The 19,829-nt window shown below is 39.8% G+C and overlaps 1 protein-coding gene across 1 annotated transcript in view; it reads left to right on the forward strand.

Moving 5' to 3' along the window:
- The window catches only part of COL5A2 (collagen type V alpha 2 chain), a 134,670-nt gene that overhangs the window by 64,924 nt on the left and 49,917 nt on the right, over positions 1-19,829 (forward strand). The window contains exons 2-11 of the mRNA XM_032860255.1: positions 62-286; positions 2,887-2,900; positions 7,203-7,235; positions 8,315-8,347; positions 8,858-8,911; positions 14,086-14,196; positions 15,724-15,801; positions 17,378-17,422; positions 18,367-18,420; positions 18,799-18,852. Of these exons, the coding sequence (XP_032716146.1) occupies positions 62-286; positions 2,887-2,900; positions 7,203-7,235; positions 8,315-8,347; positions 8,858-8,911; positions 14,086-14,196; positions 15,724-15,801; positions 17,378-17,422; positions 18,367-18,420; positions 18,799-18,852 (701 nt within the window). The remainder of the gene's footprint in view (positions 1-61; positions 287-2,886; positions 2,901-7,202; positions 7,236-8,314; positions 8,348-8,857; positions 8,912-14,085; positions 14,197-15,723; positions 15,802-17,377; positions 17,423-18,366; positions 18,421-18,798; positions 18,853-19,829) is intronic.

Genomic DNA, 19,829 nt, shown 5'->3' on the forward strand with positions numbered 1-19,829 from the left:
AAATTTCAGAAGGTTACTAACCTCCTTCCCCGCCCCCTGCATCTTTTTCTTCTCATTCTAGAAGGATACGGTGAAGAAATAGCCTGCACTCAGAATGGTCAGATGTACTTAAACAGAGATATTTGGAAACCTGCCCCTTGCCAGATCTGTGTCTGTGACAATGGAGCCATTCTCTGTGACAAGATACAGTGCCAGGAGGTACTTGAATGTGCTGACCCCGTAACTCCCCCCGGAGAATGCTGTCCCGTCTGCCCACACACAGCTGGAGGTGGCAACACCAATTTCGGTAAGAATGCTTCAGGCCAGCCCACAACAGCCCAGTGACTCATCTTCATCGTTCCAGTGGTTTTTGCTCTCAGAATTCAGCAACCAAGAGAATAATGAAGCCACTCGTCTGTTCGTTGTGTTTGGAGTTAATGGTTTTTCTCACCCACCTTATCTAATGTTCCTGAGAGGAAGAGGATAATTTCCTGTCTTCTTAAAAACCAGGGGAATTTGGGGCTGAATTTTGTGTGGTTATGTCTAGTTTGAGAATTTCTTATGGTCACTTCAGATGGCCATTTGTTACCCTGTGCATGCTGGATGCCTCCGAGAGAGTTGTCGGTATTCTGTGAGGTCCATTCATGCCCCAGAGGAGTTCTAGAAAACACATTTGTCTTCTCTGGTGCCAAGTTTGCTCTTCGGAATGGAATAATTATTTCTGATCTAATTTAATGCCAGAACACCTTCTGTCACATCAGCTCATAAGTGCAGAACGCTTTTACTGATGGCTCAGAAAGACAAGAGGAGGAGATGGATTTCCTGAAGAAAAGAATGATATCATTTGCTGGTTTTGAAAACCTTTTTTGGAGACAAATGTCTGTGTTTAATATAGACTATGTATTTGAATACATGTGTCAAAGACATGTCAAAGACACATATTAGAGAAAAAGTTCATATTTATATGTTTTAATGAATAGGGAAGATTAATATTAAACCCTTAGGTCATTTGCTTCAACGGTTGTGGATGTTTTAGCGCGGCATGCATCAGTATCAAGATAGTGTGGAGACTTTATTCCCCTGCCCAAAATTCCATTGCAAATAACAACAAATATAATGAAGTAGTCAACCATCTTTTCATGAAATATTAGACCCTAATTTATCAGTTCTCCTCTTGGATATCATTCAACAGTAACAGTGTGCCTTGAATAAATACCTAAACTCAATTTTTAGCAATGTATCAGAAAGACATAATGCAAAGAATTAAAAATATGACACCTAAGGGCTGCCCAAAGCTGATGCAATCTGCTAAGAAGCTCCAGGAACAAAGTAAAATTAAACCTATGGGGCCAAGTACGTTGGGACAATAGTGGCAAAAAACCAAAAACCCAAAACAGCAAAATATGTGACCTTCTGCAAATAGCTGGGTTTGGAAAGTCCACTTTGTTCCAAAATGAATCATAAAAACAGCTAGTAACATCACTGATGCGAAGATACTCTAAGAAAAAAGGTGGGAGTGTTTAGCTACATTTACAAAATAAAGAACACACTGGTAAATATATTACCACAGAACTGATAAAAAACATGACCATTTGCCATAAACTAAATAAAACCTAGTGGAGTGATTTATTAAGAAAGGCCTACATTAGAAATACAAAATAATTAATGATGAGGAAAGAGGTAGAAGGAAAAACCAAAAACCATCACAGGGAAATGAAGATGACAGAGGAAAGAACACAGGGAGAATCAATACTGCCATTAAAAAAATAATTATTTTAACAGAGCTATGAAAAAAAGACCATTTGGTTTTCCTTGTAATCGAAGCAAAGATATTTGGCAAAAGTGAAAAAGTACTCTTGACTAAGTTACTCTTGGTAACTTAGTATCAAATGGTATTTCATTAACATGATAAAATATTTACATCTCAGCTTAAAAGCTTCATAGTGTTTAGTACTAGAATTATTTTCTCTAAACTCAGAGACAGAACATGGATATCCACCATCACCACTACAACTTAATATTATTGAATGTACTTGAACAAACAATTAGATAAGAAAAAAATTAAAAGTAAGCTTTAGAAATTAGAAGGAAGGAGGTAAAATGATTAGTTGCAGAAAATATAATTGTGTTCTTATGAAACTTAAAGGGAATGGAGTAAAAAACTACTAAAAGAATAATTTTGTACAACAATGCAGTGTAAAATTACAAACAAATTAATAGACTTAACTATTTACCAACAATCACCCCGTAGAATAAATAATGAGAATTAAAAATACCTCATTTTTAATAGCAAGAGATAGGATAAAATGGCTAAGAACAAACAATATGAAATGTACAAGATCTACCTGAAAAAACTGTAAGACACTACTAACGCAAATGACAACTTTAAAAAATAGAATGTCCCATTATATTTTTGGTTAGAGGGGCTAGTAATGAAAAATCACTAATAGTGGCCTCCTCTGGGGCATTGAAATGTGGGCAGTAGGGGAAAGTGACAGGATAGAAGGAGATTTTTTTACTCTATAATTGTATACCTTTAATGTATTTTGGTTTTTTAGCCATATGAATGAAGCCTACTCAAAAAAAGGATCAAAACAATAGAATATTGATTGAAGATAATTCATTACTATTTTAATAGTTAACTTTATCACTTAATGAACTTTAAATATTATATGAATGGTGTGAGGAATATTTAAGTAATGTTAGAATTTTCCAAAGGGATGTATTACTTTACCTGTTATGGAAATATTGATCTAAAACAACTTTTGAGTTAAGCCTACTGGTAGTAGGGAAACCTGTTAAATTCTGACACCCCCAAAACCTATTACTGAAAATAATAAGAGATTCTCAATAGCTGTTTCTCCTTAAATCAACATGTTTAATGTATTTCTTCTTCTTTTTTTATAGGTAGAGGAAGAAAGGTAAGTTTTGCTTTGCATAGTTTCATTTTTGTGAAGCATCTTCTTCAATCTAATACTGTCCCCTCGGGACTGTGCCTTACGGCGTTTGAAAGCCTTTTGTAAAGCACAAATTACCAAATGTAAATATATGAGATACTTTGCTTGTAGATTACGGCTGCCTCTGTTTTATTCACTTTGTTAATCTTTGTTGATAGATGTTTCTTCTAGAAGGTTATAAACCCCTTAGGGATTGAGACTATGCCACATTAACCTTCGAATTACTTGCATTTATTGAGATGTCTGGTGGCTCAGTCTGTTAAGTGACTGACTCCTAATTTAGGCTCAGGTTGGGGCCTCAGGGTCATGAGATGGAGCCCCCTGTCAGGCTCCATGCTGGGTGTGGAACCTGCTTAAGACTCTCCCTCTTCCTTTGACCCTCCCCACCTCCCTCTCTTAAAAAAAAAAAAAAAAAGAAGAACAACAACAAATTACATGTATTTATTACCATGCTTAGTATATACCTTACACATATTAGAAGTTGAGTAACTGCTTAATTGAAGGAAGGATGGATGAAGGAAGGAAGGAAGAAGGGGGGGGAGATGTCGTACCTACTGTAGGGTTGTGGCCCCTCTTCTATTTGTTGGAAAAGTAAATATTCACTTAAAAGAAGTAATTGAACACTTTACCAAACACACATCACCTTTTCTTCTCTCCCCTTCCCCCAGTTCAAGGAGCCTAAAATCTAATTCCAGAAAAATCCTTACATTCAAGAGGACAATGGTATAATTTAGCCTTGACCCTGGATAGAACTGGCCACTTCAGCCACTTGTCTTCTGGATGTGGATAACCACCTGAGTGGAGAGGGTTCCATTCCCTTGAAACTGGTCTCAGTTTTCCAGTTAATTTGAAAATGGTGGCATTTGTTTCAGTATTGTCCAGATGGGATGGACTCAGGGATCAGGAATCGAAATGGGCAGTGATCCTGAGTTTCACAGCAAATACTAGGCAGATCACCACCAACTTTAAATTGCCTTTACTTTTACATGTGGTGGAACGTCAGTAAGGTGAAAATCAGATACTCAGATAAAGCAGTGCTATACATTCATGGTCGATGAAAGTGATGCTATCAAGGGGAGGTCCTGCACTTTTTATTTGCACTTTTTAATTAAAAGGGAAATAAAGTGTCTTATTTGGAATAAGTATCAATGAAGTCATTTAGATTTGAATATACGTCAAAGGAGCAGATCTACAAATACCAGCTCACATTTAATTTACATCTGAAATTAAATCTGAAATTTTCCAAAGGCAGTGTAGCTGGGAGGACACACCCGAAGCAGCTGCCGGTTTACCACATCCTCGTTATGTGCTGATCATCATGACTGTCGATGATCATCAGGTGCCATCAGAACTGTCAGAGCAGAGTAATGTAATAATGCATTTTGCCCTTGTTTCATATATTAATTTTACTTATCATTCATTCATTCATTCATTCATGTTAACTCCCAAATAAGTACTGAGCCTTTGTCATATCCCTGAATGAGGCCAATGTTACAGATGATGCAATGGTGGGAAAAACACTCTGACGGTCTCCATGGTAACACCATCCTGTAAAAGTGCGGAGGCATGTCCATGTAGCATTAACTGGTGAGTAACAGGCAAGAAGCAAAATGAAGCTATAATTCTCACCCAGTTCTGAGTATTTGAATGTTAAGTTTACCAGTGGGTATGAAAATCAAATTTAGCAAAACCTTAGACAAATGATCATTCCATGTAAATTAGCTTATTCAAAGCCCATATTTAATAAAGCAACTAATGCTTACATTTGTGGCTTATTTCCAAAATAAGAATCATTATTGAATCATTAGAAAAATGTATTATCAGAATCTAATAATGGAGCACTTAATCTCATATCAAGTATTGTGGAACAACAGAAAGTTCATAATAAGGTATCTGAAGCCTCACAATTTAGCTGAGAAAGATACCAGTGAGTTCCATTCTCCTCAACACAGAGGAAGAGCAAGGGCTGCATTTTAATTGCTGGTCTCTTGAAATGGAGATTTCCCAACCATTCTTAGCAAACTATTCCATTTTTCTCTCTTTGGCTGAAGTAATTTCTCTTCGCTTTTGACTTGTTTTTCTAGATTTGTTCTAGAAAGGAACACTATTTTCAGCATTATTCTCATAAGGTCCTTTAGATATTGGGCACAGATTTCTCTACCCTTTCTAAACAATTCAAATTCTTTCAAACATCTCAAGGAAAGCTCTTACAGCTCTAAAGAGGTTAATTTTTATTACTTTCTGGTTATGTTAAAAATAGAAAGACCCCAGGTAGAAGTTAGGAGACTTGTAAATGCAGAAGTAAGCCTGCCCTGTTTTGCTGCCCATATTTGGGGATCCCTTTCTTCTAGCCTTTCTCTTGTGTCTTTTAGTCTCTTGTATCCTACCTTGAATTTACTCAGGTAGTACTCCCTCCTGCTTCTGGAGAGCCATTTCCCACTGCTGAATTCTAACCTGAGCGTTGAATCAGCAGGGGTAGTCAGGTTCTGGTTCTGCCATCGAATCCATTATTAAGACTATGAAGATTATAAAATAATTTTTAAACTTAACTTTACAAAATTTTATCAGATGTGAGATACAACTGGAAGGATATAATTAAATTGTACCTTTCAGGAGTATGTTTAGGTGATCTAGATCAAGAACCTGAAATATTTGTATGGTCATTAACACACAACTTTAATTTCTAGAGACCATCTTAAGATATCAACTTGAGATACTACACAGATGTTTATGAACAAAGATACTCATCGTAGTGTTATTTTTAATTGTAAAAATGAAACTGTAATCAAAGAGTCAAATGCTGAGGTCCTGAGGAGGTGAACCAAGTTCAGGTACGTGACGGAAAACTGAGAATACCAGAATGTTGAAAGAGGTTGTCTCCTGAGTGTTGAGCATGATATTTAGTTTCTTCTATTTTCAGAATTCCCTATTAACCCACATTATTTTTTATAATCAGATAAAAGAGCAATATATGTGAAAAGAGAAATTAAATAAAATAGAATTCATTACTTTTTCTACATTTCGGATATAATCCTTAAGGTATGCATAGTCTGCACTGGCCCAGTAAAAAGCATTATTTCATACTATGTTAGTGGAAATCGATACGTTCAAGAATTTATTGAGGATTTCTGTGTGTCAGACTGAGGATATAAAGTAAATTTGATCACGACCTTGGGGAGACCAACATCTCTTGGGAGGCAAATTCCAAAATAAATAACACAAGTAAATATATGGTAAAATAGAGGAATTTGAGGTACAATTCAATAGTATTTGATCTATGTACCTGAAATCGTGCTATGAGAATACAATTTTTAAGAAACCGAAGTTCTAAGAATGTCGTGCACATCTCTTATATTTGCTGCATCTATTAGAAAAGCCAATTAAATGGCCTGGTGTTACTTCCTTTAAGTTATAGTTGTTTACTCTGTTATTTTTATTTTCCTATTCAATTCACATTTTTTCCAGATTTTCATCAGATATTGAGAATTGACTAACCAATATTATTATTTCCTTCCTTCCCACCCTCCCTTCCTTCCTTTCTTCCTTTTTTTCTGAGGATAAGCAAATTTATCTCTTGTAATTTCTCAGATTCCTCCATGAGTTTTAGAAAGGGTGGCAAGAGTTTTAGAAATGCCATCTGTAGTCACTAAAAACTAGGGGGCATGTAGTATGGTGAAAATTCAGACATATCCAAATGTTGGATTTTCTTTTGAGTTTTCAGTCTTTGGGCAGTTTTCCTATAGTGCTTTGACTTTAGAGATTTCAGGGCAAGTATCTCCTGGTCTAGTCAATACATTAGGTTTATTCACTATAAAAACTAAAGTGAAATAACTTTATGCTTTTCAAACACTGTTTGATATTTTTGTGTCTTTCAAATGTCTTTCTTTTTCATCAATAATGTTGACTACTGCAAATACTGTTTCTTTTCTGATATCCTTTTTGCTTTACATTTTTTAAAAAAGATTTTATTTATTTATTTGAGACAGAGAGTGTGTAAGTGAGAGGGAGAGCAGGAGCAGGGACAGAGAAAGGGGGAAAAGCAGACCCCCTGCTGACCAGGGAGCCAGACCTGGGGCTCGATCCCAGGACCTCAAGATCATGACCTGGGCGGAATACAGATGCTTAGCTGACTGAGTCACCCAGACGCCCATTTTTTACATTTCCTACATTGAAATTCCCAGTGTTTATATGGAATATTCTAGTAAGACATGATTGGGTTCAACAAACTATTATATTTTGATAACTGAACATCTTTTTGCTTCACAGGGACAAAAAGGAGAACCAGGATTGGTGCCTGTTGTAAGTATATGTGTTTATTTTTTCCTTGTATCTTTGATAAACTTATAGTGTAGTGCATATTAGTGCTTACATACATACTGTCATAGTAAAGGAAATCAGTTATTTTATAATCAAGTTTTAGTATAAGACAAACCAAAAGAGATGATTCTTTAATATAATATTTAATGTTTGTTTATCACAATATTCCTGACTTTTATTGTCCCATGACTGAAAGTGGACATCAGGGTTTTACAAAGTTAAGCACGTTATATATGGATGTAAAATGGTAGTTGAGATGTATATTTTTTACAGCACAAATAGCCATGTAATCCACGCAGAAGGCAGGATTTAATGGTCCACTTTTCTGAAAACATGTCTTGTCAGTATCCTGATTGACATTCCATATTTTGTAAGAATTCCTAAGAGTTACCTAGACTTGTGCATGATCAAAAAGTGTATTATTAAGTAGGATGAAAACTCTTCAGCTGCCAGGCTCATGATCTCAGAGGAGTTGCCATCACTCTGTCAACGCAAAAAGTACGCGCATGTTGATTTATTGGACAGTGTTTGCCGTTTTGCTTTGCCTTGAAATTGGCCTGTTTTTAATAAAGATTACCTAAAAAGTAAATCATTCATTTGTTGTCTTTCATTTAAAAACTCTTATATGTACTTACTATGTCTTAGGGGCTGTTTTAAGAGCTTTAGAAATATTTATTTGTCTTCACAACAGCTCTGCTAGGGAGGTAATTTTATAATCATCATCACCATTTTATACAAGGAGGAGTATAGAGCACGGAGAGGATAAGTCCAAGGTCACATCACTGGGAAGGGATCGGGTTAGTTAGGATTTGAACCCAGGCCTCTCGTCTGCAGTGCTGTTGCTCTCAGGCAGTGTAAAATACTCCTGCCCTATATTACAGTTTAAATTAGATAATGTCCTAATGCGTACTCAAGGAGGACATGGGTATCAACTGACAACATCCATTTGCTCTAAAAAAATTCGCTGGGATTTTTGTCGTTATTTTTACTTGTTTGACTATTGATTTTTTAAAAACTCTGTTGAAACTCCCTGTTTACAGATTATCTTGTTTATCGTTTAGGTTACAGGCATACGTGGGCGTCCAGGACCAGCAGTAAGTAGTTTCTTCCAATGTCGATGGGACTCTTAGGTTCTTAGAGACACTGAAAATCTTTGTGAATATTAAACCCATCACAAGACAATAGAATGCAAAACCATGTTTAAGTTTCCTTTGCATCAGTGAATGATGCGTAAAAGATAATTTCATTCTGAAATTGGTGAACCCTATTATTCCTTTGGGTTAGTGTCACTAACTTATGTCACTAATTTATTTAACTTAGTGTCACTAATTTATGCTCAGCTCACTGGGCCCCATGAGGCTATGATATACACTTAATTCTTTAATTCTTTACAGGCCTCTAACCCTCGTGGCTGACATGAACAGCCTTTCTGTGTACACAGAGCTTTTATAGGCACATGGCTTTATTTTCTAGAGTCTTCAACTGAAGATGAGTTAGAAGCGTGATATTTCTGTTTTTCAGTTTTCGTAGACAAGCAGACATTTAAAACAAAACCATGTGAAGTATGTGTGCTTTGCAGGCATAGTCATCATTTTCTGTTTTAGGGACCTCCAGGATCACAAGGACCAAGAGGAGAGAGGGGCCCAAAAGGAAAACCTGTAAGTTGACAGCAGTCGCCTTTTTTTGTGAATTGTGCCCTGTACCCAGCAAACGCATCGAGACCACATTCCCTGGGCGCAGCACACAGTTGGTGGCACTATTTCTCTCTCAGCTCTATCAGACGGGACAGAAATCAGGTCATGAAGTGATTGTGTGTCTTTTCTGATTCAGAGGAAATATCACGTGGTAGTAATGACCGATTACCTTTGTAGGTAACACAAATGGCATTTCTTCTTCAGGAGGTCAAACTAAAAGTAGAACCTAAGGAAACATCATGAATACCTCATGTTTTCAGAAGTTGTAAATCACGAGTGAACAATGCCAAGAACGTACGGTTGAGATAAAACACCCAGTTCTGTGATCGGTAGTTGCTCCAGGAATAACCAAACTGGATAAAGGAAAAAATTATCAGAGGACGAAATATTCTTTCAGTTGTACAATCAATTGATTTCCCAAGTAACCCTCTACCTTTTTTCACTGCATAGAGTTACAGAGCCATGAAAGGAATCATTTTAAAAAATCAACAAATCCATCACCAGAACAAAGGGAACACCTTTAAATTTAAGTGATCAACTTTATACCCTTGAGATAAAACATGAAGAGATTATTGAATACATGCCAGATGTGTTTTTCTTATTACCAAGTCCTAGGAGAACACTTCTTCTTAGATCTTCCCTTAGAAACTGATGTCTTTCATACATTAAATGAGTGCATTAATTTTTCTGTTGCTGCTATCATCATATGTTTTCATCAGAAAAACTGTGCTGTTCAATCTTTGAATGATAGCTCCTAAATTTAACTTTCTAGATTTTCCACCTTCCAAACATGTGTTTATCCATATTTAGGTGGGAGAAATAGACAGGAAGGAATTGCAAGGAAGCAACAAACAACCTTGAATTTATAAATAAAGAAAAATGTATTTTAGATTATGTCGCTAGGAATTCTTGCCACTTTGATACTATTTTATGCTTCTACCTATCTGACCAAGTAGAGCATGATGACAATACTTTCTTCAAACTGGGGCTGGAGTTACGGATGGTATGACAGTGCCCCCAGGAGATGGGGCTTGGTCCTCCAGGTGTGTAGGAAGGCTGTGTTCTGATGACCTCATGCTCTTATTCGTAATTTATTGCTGTGCTACTAAGCTGCCTCACCAGTGTCGGCAGCCCGAACACTGTCAGTGGCTCTCCAGATGTCTGCCCAGGGTCTAGAATGACAGAAGCGGATAGAAGATAATTTCAGTTAGGTGAAGCGTAAGGGACCGTGCGGAAAATGATGTGCATCAGTGTACTCGTGCCCTTATAACTGATAACACGGAGTCCCAAGTCTAGGTGGGGGTTACTATGGAAACGGTGGTTGGACCTTCAGAATTCCTTGTTAGGATGCCGTGAGTCTGCTCTCGCCCCATCTTCTCCACTTGATGTAGTGTGTGATACGCTCCACTTCCTATCTCGGTTAGCAATGAGACAATCAGTGAGGACTCGGGGTGTGTGTGTGTGTGTGTGCGTGTGTGTGTGTAAAAGGAGTAGCTATTTATTTGGAATTAATAATCTTGACAGATGCCCAAACAGGAAATCTGTTCCTCTCTTAATCCTAACAAGCAGTGGTGTGATGGTATGTGTTTAACAACTGACTCATTACAAAATAAATAAATAAAATGTGCCTGTACTTTTGCTGATTTTCCTGGGGTAAATGCTTCCAACATGGCCAGTTCCAGCATGACAGCAAGATCCTGGCATGATGTCACGACATACCTGCAGATAGAGTACTTAGCCTCAGGTCCCAAGACCTGGAGAAGCTGATCACCAGACTAGGGCTGTGGCGGGCACAATGGGGGGCGCTACTGCACCCTTAAGTATGTTTCCCCTCCGCTTCCGTTGGCACAGAAGCCACAATGGAAAGCTCGGTGTCTCAGGCAGAGCATGTTGGTGTTGGGGGCCACGTAATTCCTACACGTCGTGGGAGGGTTGGGAGCATTTCAGGTTTCTACCCACTAGATGCCCATGGCAACACCTGTCCTCCTCCATCACTTGTGATAACTGAAATGTCTCTTGATGTCATCCGTGTCCCCCTGAGGGAGGCAGCAAAAGTGTTCAGGACTGAGAACCACTGCTGTAGACACACTCACGAAGCCTCCGTTCCCAGCCGAGGACCCTGGGGCTGTGTCTCCTGTGTCCTTGGGTTTAACCAGGTTAGCCTGGTGACTTCACAGTGACAGACCGGTAGTCCCCAGCAGACGGATGGTGGCGCGCGAGTTCTAACCACACGTGACGTTTAGCCCCTGTGGGTCTGTCTCCTCATCCGCAAAATGGGAAACGTGCCATCTTACAATCCTACCAACTCTAACGTGTGTGCGTGTGTGTGCATGTCTGTGTGTGGTGTGTGTGGGTGTCTGTGTATGTGTCTGTGTGTGTGCATGTGTGTCTGTGTGTGGTGTGTGTGGGTGTCTGTGTGTGTGAGTGCGTGTGTATGTGTGCGTGCGTGTGATGAACACTCTTCTCTGTTCGTGGACGTTTAAAGGCCGCCACCTCGTGGCCATCTGTCAGTACTTCTCACTGCAGACGCTGACTGAGATCCGTGCTGGGATCTGGGGGATGGGTGGGAATGAAAACAAATAGGATATTTACCTCAATATAAAATGTATATAATTCAGCTCACTTGGAAATATGAAAATATGTATTTTAATGTGTTCCCAAATTATAGTTTTTGTTTTCAGTGTCTATCCGTAAAACTGTTCATAAACTCTGTTTTTCTTACCTTCACTTATAGTTATGTTCACTTAATTTTGGATAATTTTTATACATTTTTATTAATTTTAATCTCAATTTGCATAAGATTAAGTCATGTAGTCTATGTAGAGGAGATGCCTTGGAGGCGCAGAATGCATCTGGAGTCGACAGAGAAGCTGTCCTCAGAGTGGACTTGGAGACGTGACTGTTAATTGCAGAGCGATGAGAAAGGACGCGAATTTTGAGGACAAATATTACCCAAACTTCTCTCTACTCTCATGGGCACCAAATGAAGTTGGTGTTGTCTTCAGAAATCCCCCTGGGAGCAGAGATGTCGCGGCTCACTTTTTGTGTCCTACAACATCTGGTTATCGGTTAGCAACTTCACATTTCAAAAAGACACGGTTTTCCACACCAGCCTCCTTGAGTAGACCAGGCGGTGGGTGTTTTGGTGCTGCCATTGACCGTAGGAACTTCTGGCTGGTGCTGCTCCCATTCCTGTGACCCAGGAACCCCACAGGGCGACAAAAACCCACCTCTCGACTGTAATAAAAGTTCGGTGAATTGATGGTGGTTTAGCAGTTAGTGTTTGACTTGATAAAGGAGGAGAATGATTTTCTGAGAAATTAGTCTTTAAAGTGTGAGTTTTTCAGATTATCTACTTCTATTTGAATAGACAAGTTCACCTATATTCCACTGTTCCTAGAAGTAAACGTAGCTCTGTGAATCCATATGAATGTTTGAATATATTAATTACTGAATAGCTATTATGCCACTCCCCCCAAAGCCAGCATGTAAACTGCCCCCTATCCCACTTCAGCTTGTTTCTTCCTGCGGTACCAGCTCACATTTTGATTACTTGTTGTGAGCCATGTTTAGGCATGAGAAGATGCTTCTTCTAATAAACTCCAATTCACTCACCATATTTTTCTTGATCCCTACTTTTTTTTTTTAAAGATTTATGTATTTATTTATTTGACCAAGAGAGACCACAAGTAGGCAGAGAGGCAGGCAGAGAGAGAGAGAGAGAGAGGGAAGCAGGCTCCCCGCTGAGCAGAGAGCCCGACGCGGGACTCAATCCCAGGACCCTGAGATCATGACCTGAGCCGAAGGCAGCAGCTGAACCCACCGAGCCACCCAGGCACCCCGATCCCTACTTTTAATTGTAAAAATCATACTGACTTTTGAGTTCTTTGGTCCCTTCTTTCTTTTGAAAGTCTGTTAAGACTCTTGAGGGTTAAAAAGTCAGAAAATGCTTCACAAGACTTGTGGGAATGATGAGGTTGGGGGATGGAGCGCTTCCAGAACTGAGGACGTGGCTGTCCACCAAGCGGCTTTCAGAATGTGGGTTGGGAGGAGGGTGGAATTTGGCAGCGAGAAGTCATTGCTCACTTCTCTGAGAACTAAGCTTGGCTGGGTCACTGTGCCTTTCCCTCTGTTTCTCACTGGTCTGGTCGACATTTGGGGGGTGGGAAGGAAAATAAAGTAGGCCAGACTTGAAGAAAGAGGATTGAAATGTGAAAATATAATAAGCATATATTGTGTCTACTATGTGCCAAGAACTATACAAAACATTAAAACATTAGAAAGATGGAAAACCCACAAACCCCAGTCAAGGGTCTTTCAGATGTTTTGGGGTGGGAGGAGGTTAAGTAGGCACACATATAGTTAACTGTAATCTAAACAGACAAGTGAATTTAGAAATTCTGGTTAAACACCACAAAAACAACCAAATAGGGAAGTTTATTCTAGAATGCTGGTGAATGGAATACAATTTTATAATTTTCCAAGAAGGCTCATTACTGGGGATTTAATACATCAGAAATGAAATGTTCACCCAGAATGTACCAAACCCTGATGGAGAGGCAGTGGCCAGTGCTGGAGTCAGCAGTGTCAGCAGAGCTGATGGAATTACTGTAGGTGGCCGGATTGCTATGGATTTTTTTTTTTTACAGGACTTTATTTTTTGTAGAGAAGTTTGAATTTCACATCAAAATGCAAAGAAAGGCACAGCGAGTACTCATGTAGGCTCTGTCCTGGTGCATCCGTAGCCTTCCCCACTTCCCTATTATCAACCTCCCCCATCAGAATCCATCGTTTACATTAGAATTGCTCCTGAGGCGATACTCCATGGGTCTGGACACATGTGTGCCCGCACAAATTCGTCCTCACAGTATCGACAGAGAGTTTTCACCGTCCTAAAATTCCTCTGTGCTCACCTTTTCATCTCCCCATTCCCACCCCAACCCCTGGCCAATGCTCGTCTTTTTACTGCCTCCATAATTTCACCTTCTCCAGAATGTCCTAGAATTGGAATCGTACATTACGTCCACTCCTTTTTAAAATAATGAGCACTTGATCTGCCTCAAGAAGTCCGTGCTTTTAGCGTTCTACTGAGTACGTATTTGGGAACGTGTTCTAACTGGCGCTGGCTTGTCTCCCAGGGTCCTCGAGGTCCTCAGGGAATCGATGGAGAACCAGGTGTTCCCGGTCAACCTGGTGCCCCAGGGCCTCCGGGACATCCATCCCACCCAGGACCTGACGGCATGAGCCGGGTGAGTTCTATGCGTTATTCGATGTTATGTTTAGATCATTTGTCAAGTTCTAAGATGGTCATTACTGAAGGACTGTTGACATACCATGTCACGGTAGTTCCGAGTGTACAACGTAGTGATCGACAGTCCTGGGCCTTCCTCGTGCCCAGCGCCGTGCGTGTGGTCACCATCTGTCCCACACAGCACAGTCACCGTGTTGTGATTCCGTCCCCTCTGCCGCACTTCTCATCCCTGCGACTTTTGATTTTATGACCAGAGGTGCCTGTTTTGCCCATCCCCCCACCCAAGTTTCTGATTTATTGTGACTTCAAGTCGTCATTGTGCGGACGTTGGCCTCTGACGGTGAGAGCAAGTGAACAAGTGCGGGGCCGCCCCGCAGCCACCAGAAGACCAGGGAATGTGCAGGGACCGTCGTGCGGCCCCAGACGGCCTCCCTCACGTGCCACGCCACAGTCCTTGTGCTTCCACGTCCGCTCGGTGGGTCCGAAGGGCCGCGGACACCCCCCCGCTGTAAACGGGAAGAGCAACATCTTCCTCCTTCTGCTGTTCTCTGGACTCAGAACGCTCCGGAGCTGGGTCCTGCGCTCCCCGGGAGGGGGACGACACTTCCAGTAAGATCGATGGTCGGCAGCGGCCCCGAGTGGACACCGAAAATGCTACCTGATGATCTCCCAAGTTCAGTTTCTCGCCAGAAACAAGATAAAACAAAATGTCTTTCTATGTTTGCCTCCCTGAATTCGTAGTGGCAGACAGAGGGTTTAGGAGAAGAGACATAATGAGACTAGAGGACATTCGGAGCCTGACATAGGATTTTTGTTTTATCATAATTTATATCGTTGCTTCTCAACTGATTGCAGAAGGAATTGCCAGTTTATTTTTTTTAAACAATATGCACATTTTCCCACTAAAATCTGGAAATTTCGTTGAACTCCTGGCATACATATGGCCAGTTTGGGTCCGTTGGGTTGCCAGAGTTTTTGTGAGGTGAAAGGGAGAAGATAAAACATTGCCAATTCTTGGAACAGCCAAAAAGTCATTAAAAGGGTCATAAAATCTTTGTCAACTTGTATGAATACGGTTAAAGTTTGCTGGTCATGAGATAAGGAACAAGAATTCCATCCGACTGAAACAGCCTGGAATGGAAACCGTGATCTTCAGGAGAAAAGTTCTAAAAGCCTGTCTCAGGCTTTGTTGAGCCGTGGAAGGACGTCAGGTGCGCAGAGTGAACACGGACCTGGGTGAGACGGGCGGGCCGGGGCCTGCGTCTACCGAGCCGGACGCGCTTGGCCCCGAGCTAGTCGCTCTGAAGGAGATTTGCTGTGAAATACTCTGAGGAACATCGTTCAATCGAAAACACACACAGAGAGAAAGAACGCAAATCTCCTTCTGCGCTTTAAAGCCAAAGCGCAAAACGGTTCTCTGAAGAGTCATTCTATGAGAATCCCAGAAAATGTGCAATTGTCAGTTTAAAAGCTTCTCGCTCTGTGTCTTCCACTGTGGGAGTAACACGAAACATTGCTTTTGTAGCCGTTTTCAGCTCAGATGGCCGGCTTAGACGAGAAGTCCGGACTGGGGAGTCAAGTGGGACTCATGCCTGGCTCTGTGGTAAGTACAGATTCTACGGATAATCCACGTTCTTGTGGAAAATAACATTACGTAAAGCAAGGTTTGAATTAGCTGGTTAAGAAGTAACATGTATCTTCTAGAACACACCCGTCCATCCATTAACTCATTCAATTTATTTATCAAACCCTGCGTGTACCAACTAGAAACCCAGGGGTGTTCCCTTCAGAGATGTGCGAAGAACTTGTTGACTTTAATAAAGGGTTGCCTGTATGTTTCATTTAATATTTGAAGAAAATAAAGAATTTTAAAACCTATAACCACCACCACCACAAAACCCGTGCTTTTTTATGGTGTTGTTAGAAACAGTGATTTGGCAAAACTTTCACATGGGAAATTTTGCCATTTTAATTTTCATGATTTCCTGCTTAATATCCTCTGACTGTCTATGCCAATACCCATAAAGTTCCCGACTGGGCTTAGTAGCCGTTCCCATCATCTTCTGAATTTTCTTCAACTGCCAAAAAGAGTCCCATTTTCTCTGGGCAAGTACGTTAACCTGGGTCTTTGGAGAATACAATCTCACTGAACAAATTAACATTTATACAACCAACTCTCCCAAGCTTTTTTGCTCATGACATAATTCAAAGGCATCCCAGATTAATGGGATTTCAGGCAATAGCAAGTGTAAAGTTAAACCACGTATGTAACCACCCCTGTCACCCATCCTTGAACACTGTCTGCCTACTAGCAGCATGGCTCATTCAAGGACTACCTTGGGATATGTTTCTGATATATATGTGTTTTCATCCATTTGAAGTTCCAATTGCATACACGTTTATTTTTTTAAAGGGCAGTTTTATTTTCTTCCTAACTAAAACCCCGATCAATTCAAAATAAAAATTTAAATTTTTGCCATAAGAACGAACCTGATTTTGATTTAATTGCTTTCACTTTTTCTGTCATTTCAAAAATGTTATGGCTATACGGTTAATACAGTTTTTAAAAAGGCATTTTCTTTTTCTTCCCTTTTTCCTGCCCCAGTGTAATCAATCATTTCTTATTTAGATGGGGAAGGCCTATGTGGATACTTTAAATGTGTGTTATGAAAGAAGAAATAATCAAGAAATCTCAGTGCCATAGATAATTTTACATTTAATATGATCTAGTAAATTATCATTGATAGCTTCCTAAGTGTTTAACTTAGTGCGCTCGTTTAAGTTATATGAGTTTATCTACTGTGAGACTGAAGAACTCACTAGACAGTTTGAGAATCACTTTCCCCTGCCAAGATTTTTCTTTTGTTGGATATTCTGGTTTAACAGAACCACCCCTTGAGCATGCAAACGGTCTTGTCCCAAAGGCACTGGATGTACACAGGCATATTCTTCTTTCTCTTTATGAGAGTGAAAGTATGTATAAAATCATCCCAAATGTTGCCCAAACTTTAATCTTCTTGAACTCAGCTGCGTTCCAGATGAGGACAAATGGAGAATGTCATCATCTTTCACTGTCAAAGCTTCACTTTTCCAGATTCTAAGCCTGATTCAACATTTTTGAAATGTTTGACCCAACTGTCATGAACACTATGCAACTATTCTTCTCATTTGTTTTTAAGGGTCCTGTCGGTCCAAGGGGACCTCAAGGCTTACAAGGGCAGCAAGTAAGTCTTTTTATAATTAAACTACCTACTAGGGCAAAATTTAAAAAAGTACAAGTAAGGTCTGTGACGTGAGTGCTCTTGGCTGGTCTTTAAATTTCACATTGCAGTGCTCTCTTGGAACAGGCTGTACTCAATTAACTTCTACTCAGAAACGTATGCGGCTTGTTTTTCAAAGTTTCTTCATGGGGCTCAAGTTTTATCATCTGGTTTCTCTATGTGACTGGCCTCCAACACAAAAGATTTTTAGATGCCTTTGCTTCTGAAATAACAGATCATTATCTCATGTCATAATGAAGGTGTTCCTAATTAGTTATGTGCTATCTAGGAGGTTGTGAAAGCAAATCATTAAAGGCTACCCCACGTGATACTAGAAACCACAGTCAAGGTAATCACTCCATGGGGGCGTCTTTAAAAAGAATGTAATACTGTCCTTCCTTTCTATAGCATATCGAATACCAATAAATTCGTGTAGCGCTATTTTAAATTTTGTAGTGATTTGACGAGCAGTAGGAAATCATTTTTCAAAGGAAAGGGAAAAAAAAGAATTCTTAGTTCTGCCAAAGATTTTACATTGTCATGTGTGTGGAGTCTGACTTTGGCCATTCTGTATGACTGAGGAAGACGACGGTCACTGCCACCGATGGGACGCTCACTACGCGCCCGCACTGTTCTGGGTTCTAAATGTGCGCTGGTTCTCAAGAGACCGATGACAGCCCAGTGAAGTAGGTAGCATTACTATTCTCATTTCATGATTAGGAAATGGAGGTTTAGAGAGATTTATTGACTCCCTCGAAGTTGCAGAGCTGGAAAGTGGTGGAGACTTGCAGTTTAAGCGACTGCACTACCCTGCAGGAATACATAATGTCGTGTTCTGCTTTTCTTTGGTTTACACATGTAATTTGCAAATAATTATATTTATTTGCATCATTTGTTCTCAATTTTAGGGCGGCGTTGGGCCTACAGGACCTCCTGGCGAGCCTGGTGAACCTGGACCCATGGTAAATGTCAAGAAGCGGGGGGACCCGGTTAAAGATGGGTCCGGCATCCTGACGGTGTCTGAGCTGTTTGTTTCGTCGGCTCTGTCTTAACGTAGCAAGAAGTTGGAGGCCAGTTCAGGGGGCCTGTGTTAGGTTTCTGAGGGCAGAGAATTTGAATTCAGAGGCCTTGAATATGTTAGCAGTACCAAGGTATTTGCTCTTATGAAGTTAATTTTTTTTCCTTGGAACACATAATCTGAGGCATGCAACGTAAAATTCAGACAGATAAAGCTAGTTTCTCTGATATTTGTCTCAAGAATATTTTAACTATATCATTCATAGGCATGGGCCAATATAAGTAAATATTCTTTTTTTCCTTTTGTTTTGCTTTGTTGTTAGGGTCCGATAGGAGCACGCGGACCAGAGGGCCCTCCTGGAAAACCTGGGGAAGATGTAAGCTTCCTGCCTTCATTACACTTTGAAATTTTGAAGAGGTTAAGAAGGAACGATGGTGTTAACATGGATATGATTTATTAACTCCCAATGTATTTCCCTCGCTTTTAGCTCTCATTAAACGCATGCAAAACTGGAGAACTCAGTGTGGTTATACAAAAGTCTGAAAGTATTCTTAATTTTGCTGATTTTATATTATTAGGTTCCAGCTTCTTCCTTGCATTCCCCCGGTTTGCCATTGTGATTTCTCCGTAAGATACTAGAATTGTTGTCAATTTTGTTGATGGAACCTCTAAGTGAACTTAAAAAAAAGTACCTGGCTCTGATGGCAAAACATCAGTATGATGTAATGAAGTCTTCATTAAATGGAAATTTTTGATGTATTAATAGTATAGCACCAATACTGCTCTCCAGTGCAGAAAAAGCCATTTCTTCCATTGGATTTTTAAAGTTGAGACTCAATTCCAGGTTTTAACAGTAATAACATGTGATCTAAGAACTGGATACAAAAACAGATTTGCTTTTCTGGATTTTTTTCTTAGTTGTACCAAAGTTGAGGATAAAATCATGGATAAACCATTAATTTCTGTGTGATCTTAAGCCAAGTAAATATATCCTCTTTGTGTCTCAAGGAGATTTATTTCAGCAGATTACATTGAATTTCATCATAAAGAAAATATGTCTAGTAGTTCTTAATTATTTTATCACAAGAAAATAAATGACAAGAAGTGTTCTAAGAAACTGTTTTAGTTCAGTGCCGCATGTTCATGTAGAATTCATAGCACGTACCTGTGCATTCATGTGGGTGTAAATTTTGATGTTTGTAAAATGGTGAGCTAGGTCAGGTGAGTATAACTTATATTAATTTCTTTTTCTGGGTAAGTTAATGAAACCCTCACACCTGACTTGCTGTAATAGACTCCCACCAGAAACAATGCCTGCTTCTCTCTTACGTTGTCTAGAACACTGGGAATGAG

The sequence above is a fragment of the Lontra canadensis genome, unplaced genomic scaffold (assembly GCF_010015895.1).
Source record: "Lontra canadensis isolate GAN:19392208 unplaced genomic scaffold, GSC_riverotter_1.0 scaffold18, whole genome shotgun sequence".
NCBI lineage: Eukaryota > Metazoa > Chordata > Mammalia > Carnivora > Mustelidae > Lontra > Lontra canadensis.